Source organism: Saccharomyces eubayanus, chromosome XII, assembly GCF_001298625.1.
Source record: "Saccharomyces eubayanus strain FM1318 chromosome XII, whole genome shotgun sequence".
NCBI lineage: Eukaryota > Fungi > Ascomycota > Saccharomycetes > Saccharomycetales > Saccharomycetaceae > Saccharomyces > Saccharomyces eubayanus.
The window spans coordinates 399,942-413,835 of NC_030971.1; the positions used below are offsets into that span (position 1 = coordinate 399,942).

Genomic DNA, 13,894 nt, shown 5'->3' on the forward strand with positions numbered 1-13,894 from the left:
AACCGAAACTGTGATAACGATCAAACGTATTTAAAGATTTTTTATTTTCTGTTGTCAATTATATGCACCATACCTGCTGTGTAAACTAGCGATAGCTTATTCCTGGCAGGTTTTCATGAACTCTGTACTGCCCATAGTATGGACGACAATATAAGATACTTGTTAATAGTGAAAAATCTAATTGAGCTCCGTACAATGAAGCATAGCGCCTAGCTAGGCCTTTTTGCAAAACGGTTTGATGGTTAAGTATATATCTTGTGAACTACGTCTTTATATATCCTTCTCTATAAACCACAAAACACAAAGAAAGCCTTTCACACACCCTGCAAGAACAATCTCCAAATACTTCTGGCAGCTCTTACACCGTCATTATTCAATTCTCGGCACTGCCTTTCGTATTTTTCAAACTCTTCAAGGTTCACCTTGTCTCGGGACTTCAACAGTCCTTTCTGAGCAACACCACTGTTAAATTCAGGATGTCCTTGAAACGTTAGCACTTTATTTTTCCGATAAAGCCCTTGGTTTCCACATTTGTTACTCGATGCCCAATTTTGGTACCCCTCTGGGACATCGAAAACACAGTCGCTATGCACCTCGGAAAGATTTAATGTTTCAGCTCCAAATAATTTTTGGCCCACTGAATTTAGTTTAAGCGGCACAACGCCTCCTTCAAACCCTTTTGGGTTCCGACCCACTGAACTGCCTAGGGCAGCCGCAATTACCTGATGGCCAAAACAAACTCCTGCTACGGGTGGATGTTCAAAGTCGCTAGTTAACATGTCGTTTAAAAACTTTCTTAGCTCTATAATCCACCCGATTTCGTTATCAAATGAATCATATTTGGAACCGGTAATGTAAATCCCCAAATATTCATCTTTTTGAAGTTCCGACAATCGGGGGAACTTGCCCTTCTGGACATGAAAGACCTCGTATTCAACATCTTGTTCAACACACTCCAATTTCTTGGTTTCCTCTAACAGCTCGATTGCCATATCAACAAAATTTCCCCATGGTTTAGTCCACTCACTGTCTTCATCTGTATAAAGAATAGCTATTTTTCTCACTGTCATTATCAAACAAATATCTATGATTCCTTTTAAAATTATTTTTCTTACATAATGCAATAATTTCACATAATTATGCGAAAGATGTCAAAGTACACTAATAAACTATCTTATCTATTTGTAAATACAAGATCGTTATCTTTTTATGCCCATCTCATTTACGCCACACCTCGGCAAGGCGTTCTCACTTAGAAACAAAGAAAAGAGAGTGCGCGGATATTTAATAACCCATAAAACCGCATCTCGCTAAGAGTTTTTGTGCCCATTTTTCTCAAGCTCATATGAACCGTTGGTAATGTATTTCAACTTACCTTCATCCGCTAGAACGTTTAGATACTTCTCTAATTGTAAAGGAGTAATCCGGTGATATCCCCAATTCTTTGGCACCGTAATCTTTAAAAACGAGTGTATCTTGTTAAGTTTCATAGCACCCAAGTTGGCTAGCATTCCCTCTATGAATGGTAAACTTCTTTCCAACGTTAGTTCACATTTTTTCTCTACTTCAGACTCGTCACGTAGCTCATTATTATTGTTTTCATTCTTTATAGGAAGCTCTACTTGTGTTTGGTTAAAATCAGTGTGGCTATATTCAATAACAGAATAAACTTCATTCTCTTCAGAAAGGACACCTCTTTGAATCCAAAAGTTTAAGAGATCAAGCAGTCTTGTTGGTGCAATATTTAGAGATTCGGACAACTGCTCTAATGACAAGTAGACTGGTTCATCATTTGTAGAGTTAAATTGGTTTATTACACTAAATTGTTCCAAAGATACATCCAGCACTAATTTCCTTCCGTCATTGAAATTCAAATCCATTTCTATTTTCCCTTGGTCCTTGCATAGTTGCAGTTTCCTTCCAGGTTTCAATTGTGAGTATATATCAGAATATTTTTGTAGTTCATTCTCTAAACTTGCTGGTAGATTAAATGTCAACTCATTGGTATTATTCGTATCCCCATTATGCTTCCAGTAAAGCAGAGAAATAAACTTTGGAAAAATCGCTAGGTCTAAGCCAGCCACTTCATGCATTTTGAGGCACAGCTCTTCGCTACATTTGATATCCCATAACATGACATCGATGCTGTTGATATTCGACAGATCTGCATCTGCTGCAGGCGCCGTTGTTTGCGGTAGTCCAATTATCCCATTTGCAATATAGTTAGCTTGATTTGTTTCTGCTGATTTAACGATCTTTTCCCTAATTAACTTCAAACATCGTGACCATTTATTATCTAATTTATAGAATTTCAACGTGAATAATCTATCAGTTAAGAGATTTCTGAATTCTGATATAAAGAATTCTCGGGATTCGAATAGGTCTAAAAGTACCTCAAAAAGATTTGTTTTTATTGAGCTTGATTTAATGTTACCTGGAATCATATCGTTAGGTTCTGGGACCCACGTTAAATAATGGTTAAGGATGTGCTCGTATAGCATGCTCTGATTTACTGAAGAACTCCCATTCTTTTCCTTCTTTCCTTTAACGTGGAGATTCCATGGAAATGAACCTACTTTATTCTTGTCTTTGCTTTTGGGTGTATTTGTACTTTGGTCAATATCGGAATCATGTAAAGTTTCTACAAGTAAGAGTAATGCCTTCATATCCACTTTAAACGAAATCTTCTCCTTTAATTCCTCTTCAGGCAAATCCAGTATTGCATACAATAATACATTTACTAAGTGCTTTCGCTCCTGGAAATAAGGTTTGACAAATGTGGTTATTGAGTGTAGACATCTTCCTGTTGGGTCTAAAACCAAAAAAGCCTTGATAGTTTTCACATAACTTAACAACGCATCTACTGTAGTAATACTGGGGTTTAAAATGTGTTTTTTGAAATCCGACAAAAAGGTTGTCACGATATTTGTGTAATCTTTGAAATCTTTCATTATTTTCTTCAATTCCAATAGCGTGATCTTTGAGTCAGGATAAGCTAATACGCATATATCGAAGATTTCCTTTGTTCTTATCCTGAGAAAATTCGACTCAAAACAATTGAACACAGTGGTCGTCAGCTCATGGTCATCTTCAGGGCAACCGATCAATTCTGAAAATTGAGACCAATATTGGTTGATAAATTTATTGAAGGTTTCCATGATCATAAACCGTTTATTCCAAATCCCGCTCATGTTGATTTCACAAAACGTACTGATTTTATCAAAAAGAGCATTTACAATCAATCCCATGGAAGATAAAGATCCATTTGCTGAGTTGAGCCATCGAATTAAATTGCTTGCCAAGTCAAAGTCATCATCCATAATTAATTTATTCAATCTTGTTCTTAAATTGGTCTTGAACGTTTTATTTCTATTCAACAAATAATGTCTTAAGGAGTTAAGTTCGAGGGACCAACCGTTAACACTCGAATCAAAAATGGAAACATAGCGTAAGGGAAACTCATAGTAATTTTCCCATCTCTGAATATCTTTTAGGTAATTGATACTACTAAAATGTGAAAAAAAATGATACCGAATCTGGAAAACGTAGTACTCTTTGAATGTCGATATAAACTGTAATTGCAGCTCTTTATTCGTATTCCCTTCGTTAACGATTGAATTGTTCGCTTGAGCGCTATTCATGACACCATAGGGAGAAGTAGATGCGTTATTGGGGAACAGGTTCTTGATAATATTCTTTATACGAAGGCTTGGGGGTCGTAGTTGATGGTTACTCTTGGGATCATCAGGGCTCATCCATACTAGCAGAGAGTTCAGATCATCAGTGATATTTGTGTGGAAGATGTATGAGGAAAGGGTTTGTAGCTCGTCTGTAATAATTTGCAAATCTCGAGTCGGAGTGATTTGATATGTCATGACACAGGAACTTCACTTGTTGGCCATATGGATGTGCAGTCTCGTTGAACTCGATTTTTTATCTGTTTTTCGGTTATTTTAGCCCTCTTTGTTTATTATTGTTTTTGTAACCAAAGGTTTGAAAATTTAGACGTAATTAGTGAAAGTACGTACCGAAATTAAACATAGATTAAAAGGAAGTTGCGGCCGGTGTATGCACACTTATTTGGGATATGGTATGTAATTCGGATTATGTTTTTATTTTCCCAACTGTCAAGACGTTCAAGGCACTAACACTGCAACCGCAAGAGGGGTATGCATTATTATAGAGTAGCAAAACAAGACAAGAACGAGAAAGCCCGGAACATGAGGCAATCGAATCATTCACCCTGCTCACCAAATGTGATCCTAAGGTGTCCAGAAAATACTTACAACGCAACCATTGGAATGTCAATTATGCACTGAATGAATACTATGATAAGGAAATAGGGACATTTGCAGAAGAGGTTCCGATCCCCGCCCATCCAGTGATATACCCAAGAGAATTGGTGCAGGTGTTTGATCAGTACGCCAATGCTGCCTTGTTTGATATGGACTCCTTAGTCAAATTCATTGAAGACTTGGGCTACAATCTGGAAGATTTAGCGACTTTATGCTTAGTCCATTTACTAGGGTACAAGAAATTAGAAGAGCCCTTGAAACGAGAGCTTTTTCTGTCGGCGTGGTTCATGCAAGGATGCTCTACACTTCCAAACATGCAAAGGTGCGTCAAGGGACTTGATGCTAAGCTACACGAAGACTTGCAATACTTCACAGAGATCTACGACTATACCTTCCATTTAATCTTGGATACAAATCGCAAGGACGTAGACACGGACGAAGCAATTCAATATTGGACACTGCTTTTCCAGCCAGAATATCCAATACATATGGAATCAGGCCTTCTAGAGGCATGGTTCCGTTTCCTGCACGATGAAGGGAAGAGAACAGTAACGAAAGACGCATGGCATATGCTGCTCCAATTTTTCAAACAATACCCCACAATACAGTCAATCATTGATGACTACGATGAAGCTGCAGCCTGGCCTTTCATTATCGATGAGTTCTACGAATTCCTGCGGGACTAGTAAGAATCAGGAACAACTGGAACAACTTTCAATGATAATAGACATGTTGCACATCGTTATCATCTTGATATAAGGCATTACCCTTCTCTTTTTGAACGGAAATAGGACGGAGATAAAAACGCGATGAGCTTTGGAAAAATTTTCATGATTTTTTCACTTACAGTTTTATATAGAAAAATACATATTGTATTAGGTAGTGAGTTAAGTAGACAGCATCCGTAAGGAACATCAGTGAAGCTTGAATTAGAACTATTATGGTCAAGTCATACCAGCGTTTTGAGCAAGCCGCTGCTTTCGGTGTGATAGCGTCGAATGCAAACTGTGTTTGGATACCTGCTTCATCTAGAACTAATAATGGTAGTGGGCCAGGGCAATTGATCACAAGTGCTCTCGAAAATGTTAACGTATGGGACATCAAGACAGGAGATTTAGTTACTATCTTGTCCGATGGCTTGCCTCCAGGTGCCTCTGATGCAAAGGGCTCCAAGCCAGCAGAGTGTACGTATTTGGAAGTACATCAAGACACTAATCTGTTAGCTGTCGGTTATGCAGATGGTGTTATTAAGGTTTGGGATTTGGTATCCAAGACAGTGCTCTTAAACTTTAACGGTCACAAGGCGGCTATAACATTATTGCAATTTGATATCACCGGTACAAGGTTGATTTCCGGTTCCAAGGACTCCAATATCATTGTATGGGACCTTGTTGGTGAAGTTGGTCTTTATAAGTTAAGGTCACATAAGGATGCCATTACTGGATTTTGGTGCCAAGGAGAAGACTGGCTAGTCAGTACGTCAAAGGATGGGTTGATTAAAATATGGGATCTGAAAACACAACAGTGTATAGAGACACATATTGCGCATACTGGAGAGTGCTGGGGCCTTGCGGTAAAAGACGACTTACTGATTACAACCAGTACGGATAGTCAAGTCAAGATTTGGAAATTGAACATGGAGAATGACAAAATGGGCGAAAAGCTAACTGAAATGGGCATTTTTGAAAAGCAAAGTAAACAACGTGGGTTAAAGATCGAATTCATAACGAACGCATCCGATGGAGTCTCGTTCTTTTACATCCAAAACGCAGACAAAACTATTGAAACTTATAGAATCAGAAAAGAGGAGGAAATAGCAAGAGGTTTAAAGAAAAGAGAAAAGAGATTAAAAGAAAAGGGTTTAACAGATGAGGAAATTGCAAAATCTATTAAAGATTCTTACTCCTCACTCATTTTACACCCTTTCCAAACTGTAAGATCACTGTATAAAATAAAATCTGCATCATGGACAACAGTTACAAGCTCCAAATTGGAATTGGTCGTAACCACATCGAATAATACCATAGAATACTACTCTATTCCATACGAAAAAAGAGATCCAACAAGCCCTGCACCTCTCAAGACGCATACTATTGAATTGCAAGGTCAAAGAACAGATGTTCGTAGTATTGACGTTAGTGATGATAACAGGTTGTTAGCCACCGCATCCAACGGTTCATTAAAGATTTGGAATGTTAAAACACACAAGTGTATCAGAACTTTCGAATGTGGATACGCACTAACCTGTAAGTTTTTACCAGGTGGGTTACTGGTCATCCTAGGGACAAGAAGCGGTGAATTACAGCTCTTCGATCTAGCATCATCAAGTCTCTTAGATACCGTTGAGGATGCACATGAAGCTGCTATTTGGTCTTTAGATTTGACTTCTGATGGTAAAAGACTAGTCACCGGTTCCGCAGATAAGACTGTCAAATTCTGGGATTTCCAAGTTGAAAAAACCTTAGTACCAGGTACTAAGGACAAATTTGTACCCATGTTGAAACTAAACCACGACACAACTTTGGAATTGAATGACGATATTCTAAGTGTACGGATCTCCCCCGATGACAGATATTTGGCCATTTCATTATTAGACAACACCGTTAAGGTATTTTTCTTAGACTCAATGAAATTTTATCTAAGTTTATATGGGCACAAATTGCCTGTACTGTCTATTGATATTTCATTTGATTCGAAGATGATTATCACATCTTCAGCGGACAAAAACATCAAAATTTGGGGGTTAGATTTTGGTGACTGTCACAAATCTTTATTTGCTCATCAAGATTCGATTATGAGTGTAAAATTTTTACCAGAGTCTCACAATTTCTTCAGTTGCTCTAAAGATGCAGTGGTAAAATATTGGGATGGTGAAAAATTTGAATGTATCCAAAAACTATACGCACATCAAAGTGAAGTCTGGGCACTAGCGGTTTCTACTGATGGTAGTTATGTTGTCTCCTCATCTCACGACCACAGTATAAGAATTTGGGAAGAAACCGAAGACCAAGTGTTTTTAGAGGAAGAAAAGGAGAAAGAACTTGAAGAACAATATGAAGATACATTGCTAACATCTTTAGAAGAAGGTAATGGTGATGATGCATTTAAAGGTGACGCAACGGGTGAAATTGTCGAAGATGAAGCATCTGGTGTTCATAAACAAACTCTGGAGTCATTAAAAGCTGGTGAAAGATTGATGGAAGCACTAGATTTAGGTATCGCTGAAATTGAAGGCATGGAAATGTATAACAAGGACATGAAGTTGTGGCAACGCAAGAAGTTGGGTGAAGCGCCAATGAAACCACAAGGTAATTCTGTCTTGATTGCTGTAAAAAAGACGCCTGAACAATATATCATGGATACATTATCGAGGATAAGGGCGTCCCAGTTAGAAGACGCGTTGATGGTGATGCCCTTCTCGTACGTCTTAAAATTTTTGAGATTTACTGATGCCGTCATGAAAAATAAAACTTTGTTGCATAATCACTTACCTTTAATTTGTAAGAATTTATTTTTCATTATCAAATTCAATCACAAAGAATTGATCTCTCAAAAAAATGAAGAACTGAAATTGCAAATAAATAGAGTGAAGACCGAATTGAGAAACGCATTAAAATCTACCGAGGATGATTTAGGGTTTAATGTTCAAGGCCTGAAATTTATCAGACAACAGTGGAATCTAAAGCATAACTACGAATTTGTCGATGAATATGATCAACAAGAAAAGGATAATTCTGGCGCAAGGAAGAGAGTTTTTGAAAGAGTAATATAATAATGTATTAGCTTACATAGTACCTCTCATTTCGTTTGAAAAACTAAAAAAAAAAGATAGATAAATATATGTATATTAGACAAGTACAGATATATATGAACAGACATTATGTTTGCCTTTTAAAATAGGCTTGTATATGTTGGCAAATTTTGTATTTTCCTTTAGTTTCGATTTTCGGCTTTCAACTTCACTTTCCTTAATAGTATAAAGCTAAATATGAAATTATAGATCATGCATTAATTGAATAAAAACAATTACATAGGATAAACATGTTCGATGCATCCGCCCCAAAAAAAAAAATATGCGTAAAACGTTATGCCCACTTCCCTAATAGTGCCATCAAGGCAGCGCCGCAACACATGATGAAATAGGCGCTAAGCATCTTTTTTAGGCCATCGGGCCCTTTGAACTGGTTCGAATATAGAAATTCATGAGCCATTAGTTCGACCAACCCAGTATAAATTAAGATCCCCGACGATATCGAATCGAAAATACCGTTGGCAATCAATGCTCTTCTAGAACCAGGGATCCAAGAGTGTCTAACACCAATGCCTATTGCGACTGCTATGGGTGACGTCAGAGTGAAGGCTAGTCCCATTAGCCAAGGTGTATATCTTTTGCTGTCAGGCCAGTTTGTCTCAGCGACCCTTGTTCCAAGACCCAAACCTTCAAACATTTGATGGAAAGTTAAAACAATAAATAAAGTCTCAAATTCTTCACCAGCGACAGATAGGGAAAGACCCACGAACACAGAGTGGAAGATGATACCGAATTCAAGGATGAAAACTGCCAGCATCTGATTTATGTATTGCTCCTTATCCTCCTCCTCGATTTGTGTTCCCAACTGAGAAGCATCTTGATGATCGTTTTCATGAGAATAGTGATCCTTCCCCGGTACAGATGCGAAATTTGTCATACGCGAGCTCGATGGAACTATTTCATTCGCAATCGACTCTGTATTTCCGACTTCCAGATCATATTTCAACATATCTGGTTCCTTTTCTTTTACAGAAGTAGCGACAAGTTCTTCGTTTTTGGTTGTGTATGAGTTTTTGTTGTTATGAATAGAGTAAACCGCTTCATTGTTGAAAGATGCAGTATCCGAGTTCGAATTTCTGATGGTATATTCAGAGCTGGGAACCCTTACATCAATAGCAGTGACTTCCCCATGATCTCCATGATCATGGCCGAGCGTCTTTGCTACAAAATAATGTGTAATTATTTCAGTGAAAAAGAGTAAGAAAAGCGAAATTAAGCAGATTCCAAAAGCCCATGGATATTCGGCAAACGTACCGCCGAGACATTCATTTCCCAGGGCCTCAGCTGCAGGTTGTAAAAGGTGAATGAATGCCGTGGCCACAATGACACCAGAGCCGAAGAATTTCGCTATGAAGAAACAACAGTCCGGTAGTCTTATGAACGAATATCGCGATGACAAGATTGGGAAATACACTCCCAGTCCTGACGAAATCAATATGATGAATACCGCCAGTATTCGGAGACCACTGTGCCCATTGTAGTCATTGGATGCCTGGCAGCTATCTGTAGAGTCATCCCTTATCAGTAGATCGATCATAATTTATAATCCGTCTTAGCACTCTAAAAAAGGACTACTGTCTTTTCCTAATTAAACGTACTATTGTATTTTCGGATATCGATTGAAGATTTGCCTGTGATCTAACCAACAGGGTATATATTACAAAATAACCTCGCTCATCATTTATAATTGAGCTTGAGATCAGGTTTGGCCAAAAGGTGCGTCATTTAAATTACCTTCCATTCTAAAATTTACCAAAGGATACATAAAGCATGTTTCTACTAATTAAAGGGCAAAGTACCCTAGAGGTTGTGGAAAATTTTTCATTTTTGAAAGGCGCGCATGCTACCTTCAAGGTTATATCACTCTAAACGGCACACTCTTTTCAAGGCGCAATCGTGTGGATAGATCATAGACGAGTAAATGTGTTAATACTATTGATATTATTTATTGTAGTAAATACTAGGGGCAGACGAATGGCTGTCAAAATTCGTCCCTGTCATTAAAGGGTGTGAGACGTGGACTCTGTTCGTACTCCGCCGTGGACGGCGGCGGCGGGTCCAATAACCCATGTTCCCGCATGTCGTTTCGCAGCTGTTCTTCCATCCTCATTATAACGCTACCATCTTTATCTCTGGCAATGGTTTCTTTGACGGGGCTGGTCTCATGCGGGCTGCCAAATACGCTCCTCTTGGGAGATGTGAGTTTCTTACTAATGAAGTGTTCCAACTTCTTACCGCCTGCGCAAATCATACGACTTCTGTGCACCATCAGGGCATCTTCGCGGTTGAATCTCTTACCACAGGGGCAAACATACTTCTTGGCATTATGCGATATTTTGTGTCTTATCAAATCATGATTTCGCACAAACGCCTTATCGMAACTGGGGAAGTCGCATGAGTATGGTCTATCCTGCAAATGAGTTTGGATGTGTGACCTGATGTTGTATCTACGTTTGAATACTTTGCTACAGTTAGGATACAGACATTCGAACAGTTTGTCGGGCAACTCTTTGACGTATTGGTCAATGGTGCCCGGAGGCAGCGTGGTTGGTTTTTTGGTAATCTTCATAGGCGTCGTCCTGGCTATTATCTCGTCTGGTGGAGGAGGTGACATATCTAAGGTAGGGCTAGTGTTCATACCACGTGCGAAAGGTCGGGATCGCGTGTAGTTTTCGTCCCCATTCGGGCTGTTGTTTTGTATAGGCGTCTTAATTTCCAGCTGATGTTGTGTTAAGTCTGGTGCATTTAGAAGGGGGCCTAGGTTATGGCCAATTTTTGGTAACGTTTGATTTTGGATTTTGATGGGAGTGTGTTGGAATAAATGTTTCTGTGGTAAAGAATTTTTGATTGGAGTGTTATTGCTGGACCCTGGAATTGGAGGTAGCATATTTGATGATAGTGGATTATTTTCATTTCTTGCCGTCGGACTTTGAGTATTTCGCATATGAGGAGGTTCTGTATCATCTTGTAGTTGCGGAATGGTAGAGACTGTAGAAATTGCCGATTCCTTTTTCCTATGGCTGGGTGAAAGTTGTGTTCTAGCCGTCAAAGTACTACTGTCATATTGGTCGTCCCTGTCTTTATCGGTGTTGAGGAGAAATGGTGACCTCAGATTGCTACTGATTATCCGCGAAGAAACATCGAGCCCGCCTGGGGAAGTTTTTCCAAAAAGCTGGGATATATTGTTACTGCCGTTACCTCTCTTGTCATTATTGTTGTTATTATTGTTGTTGTTGTTGTTGTTGTTGTTGTTGTTGTCATTATAACTCAAACCGTCCATATTGAGATTGTAGTTGGGAGGGGAAAATGAAAGCAGTTCAGACGTTCTTAAGTATGCACTATTAGAGGAAAATAGGTTAAGCCCATTGCTTTCGGGGCTTTTGTTCGGATATCGCTGCCTGTGGTACTTCCTAGATGGAGAACCATTTATTGATGTATTTGAAATTGGAGGAGATATCAACGTCGGTGGAGGGAATTGGTAGCCACCGTTTGCCGAGTTTGTTGTGATGATTATAGCGTTGTCCTTTGTTCTGTTGGTTTGCCCCGCTGGCGTCCTCAATGTGACTGGTGATTCGCATTTGGGATTAGAATTTGCTGTCCTAGATACCAATTTCTGAGCCACTTCTTCTTGCTCTTCCAGTACCTTTCGTAGTTTTTCTTGTTGCAATTGATTATCCCTCAATTGTTTCTCCAATTTTTCGTTCACTTCCTTTTGTCTTTCTAGGGCAATTCTTAGTTCTTCCTGCTGTTTTAACAAGACCTGGCTTAAATGGTTATTTTCACCATCTTTTTCCTCTATCTGGGTGAAATCCTCATTATTGTGCCTTGAAGTATGGTTGTCCCCTTCGTTTATCAGTCCCATGGGTTGAGGGTCTTTGGACATGTTCAAAATGGATTGCTGTAAACTAGATATACTTAATGTCTTATTATGACCCAGGAACCCAAATATTGCTGTACCACTGGGACCTCTCTTGTGCGAAGCCATTGATTTCTTGCTGTAGTGTGAAGGTTTGTTGTTGTCACCAGCAAAATTCCAGCTCCTCTCCATATATTTGCTATCACTAGGGTCATCGCCTGTCCTAGGGGAGGGCACTATGGGAATGTCCAAATCTCTCAATTCTTGAGTCAACAGGTCGTCGATGTTATAGTAGTCCATACCTAAGAGGTTATCGAGGCCTTCAGCACCTTCGCTATTCAAAGGATAACTGTCCGATTGGTGTAAGTTGGAATTGAGGTTACCGTTATGTTGAGAAAACTCTCCGTCTTGTGGGCCTTTCACTAGGCCTGAAGGATTTATATACCATGGATCTGCAATGTTATCCATAATTGTACGAGCGACTTATTTGTGATCTTGCGAATATTTTGGTTTTTTTCTGCAGTATCTTCTTTTGTTGTTCTTTAGTTAATTGTTTGACTTATTTCTACAATGTAGGGTTTGTTTGGTAGGTACAGTGCGGAGAGTAATCGTCTTAGTATATGTACACTATAAAGTCTCTAAACAAAAACAAAAACAAAAAAAAGAAGAAGTGATACCAGTAAACAAGGAAAACTTTCTCCTTAATATTAATCCGTTAATCACTGACCACTTTGCAGAATTGATTTACTACCCACCAAGCATCCTTATGCTTTAACTGCTTACCAAAAGAGTCCTGAAATTTTCCCAGACTACGCATGTTTACCCTTTTCCCTTTTGGGACATACATTCGTCACGGGTGACAATGCGCTCTTTCGGGCGCGCCGCTCCTGATGCTCGGCTCTTTTAGGGCGGCTATTTGGTGAAGATGTCTATTGAAAAGGAATTCTTGTTGACTGACGGTTTTCATCACAGTAGATCGAGTTGATCAAGACAGTTGGTTGGTATGTGAGGTCATTGTTGATAAGCATGATTGCCCCCATGATTTCGTTGAGTTGTTGATAGCGTTGTAGTGTGGCCCTGGAGGGGTACCTGGCTATGGCAATTGAGATGTGGAAGCTGCACGGGGCTACGATGAGTTGCTGGTAGTTGGGGATGCCTGATTTCTGAAGTGCGTTTTCTATTATGGGCTTAAGTGAGGAAAGACGTGTCCTACTCGAGCGCTCGGAGATGGGGAGTCCCAGATACAAGGCGTTGGCCCTCTCTGATATATACAGCTTTGGATGTGGGCTGACCTCGAGTTTAAATGGCGCAAATTTATTATTCTGCAAACCGTGTCGTATTTCCCGGATGAATATGTGTCGTTGTTCTTCTGATTCGAACAGCAGTGACCGCGTTAGGGAAATGTGTAACGGTTTGGGTGCCCCCAAGTTCGAGAGAAACAGAGGACTAAGTTCCGCTAGTTGGTATGGATCACTGGAATTTTTTTCCGTAAATGTCTTGGTATACTTGAATATGATTTGCTGGAGTTCTCGACGAACCTCTGGGGTCGGACGCCACTCACAATATACAAACGAGCGCCAAAAAGGAGTCATGTTCATATCTTGCTGTTCGTATTTTTGCAAGTTCGGCGTGATATGGTACTTCGATATAACAGATTCTGGAATTGCAGGTAGATCAATGCAACCTTCTGATTGTCTTCTGGGTTTCTCGGTTGGTCCAGTTTGTATTTCAGCTTGGTTACCACTTTCACTTTCGCTGTCGGTATCAATGCTGCTGTTGCTGCTGCTGCTGCTTGAGTAATCTGCAGATATGAATTCCATAGGCTAGCCTCCTTTCAAGAAATGATGGTAACCTGTAGTTAGGGAAGCTGCTTGTATGTCGCTCGTGTTCTTTGTTCGTTATAGTAATATATTCACATGGTGTTTTATCATT

At 39.4% G+C, this 13,894-nt stretch overlaps 7 protein-coding genes across 7 annotated transcripts; 2 read left to right on the plus strand and 5 right to left on the minus strand.

The window, feature by feature from the left end:
• Positions 1-314: 314 nt before the first annotated feature.
• Positions 315-1,070, minus strand: DI49_3649 (putative amidotransferase; the record flags this gene model as incomplete). The annotated part of the gene is made up of 1 exon (XM_018366712.1): positions 315-1,070. One exon carries the CDS (start codon positions 1,068-1,070, stop codon positions 315-317), a length of 756 nt encoding a protein of 251 aa, XP_018220551.1.
• Positions 1,071-1,310: 240 nt separating this feature from the next.
• On the minus strand, positions 1,311-3,875 carry APC2 (anaphase promoting complex subunit 2; the record flags this gene model as incomplete). Its single annotated transcript, XM_018366713.1, has 1 exon — positions 1,311-3,875. One exon carries the CDS (start codon positions 3,873-3,875, stop codon positions 1,311-1,313), a length of 2,565 nt encoding a protein of 854 aa, XP_018220552.1.
• A 212-nt stretch (positions 3,876-4,087) lies between these two features.
• On the plus strand, positions 4,088-4,981 carry DCN1 (NEDD8 ligase DCN1; the record flags this gene model as incomplete). The annotated part of the gene is made up of 2 exons (XM_018366714.1): positions 4,088-4,090; positions 4,184-4,981. 2 exons carry the CDS (start codon positions 4,088-4,090, stop codon positions 4,979-4,981), a joined length of 801 nt encoding a protein of 266 aa, XP_018220553.1.
• A 254-nt stretch (positions 4,982-5,235) lies between these two features.
• DIP2 (snoRNA-binding rRNA-processing protein DIP2) lies at positions 5,236-8,067 on the plus strand (the record flags this gene model as incomplete). Its single annotated transcript, XM_018366715.1, has 1 exon — positions 5,236-8,067. One exon carries the CDS (start codon positions 5,236-5,238, stop codon positions 8,065-8,067), a length of 2,832 nt encoding a protein of 943 aa, XP_018220554.1.
• A 313-nt stretch (positions 8,068-8,380) lies between these two features.
• ZRT2 (low-affinity Zn(2+) transporter ZRT2) lies at positions 8,381-9,643 on the minus strand (the record flags this gene model as incomplete). Its single annotated transcript, XM_018366716.1, has 1 exon — positions 8,381-9,643. The coding sequence occupies one exon, from the start codon at positions 9,641-9,643 to the stop codon at positions 8,381-8,383; it is 1,263 nt and encodes a 420-aa protein (XP_018220555.1).
• A 444-nt stretch (positions 9,644-10,087) lies between these two features.
• On the minus strand, positions 10,088-12,430 carry ACE2 (DNA-binding transcription factor ACE2; the record flags this gene model as incomplete). The annotated part of the gene is made up of 1 exon (XM_018366717.1): positions 10,088-12,430. The coding sequence occupies one exon, from the start codon at positions 12,428-12,430 to the stop codon at positions 10,088-10,090; it is 2,343 nt and encodes a 780-aa protein (XP_018220556.1).
• Positions 12,431-12,891: 461 nt separating this feature from the next.
• On the minus strand, positions 12,892-13,782 carry USB1 (phosphoric diester hydrolase; the record flags this gene model as incomplete). The annotated part of the gene is made up of 1 exon (XM_018366718.1): positions 12,892-13,782. The coding sequence occupies one exon, from the start codon at positions 13,780-13,782 to the stop codon at positions 12,892-12,894; it is 891 nt and encodes a 296-aa protein (XP_018220557.1).
• Between the last annotated feature and the right edge of the window lie 112 nt (positions 13,783-13,894).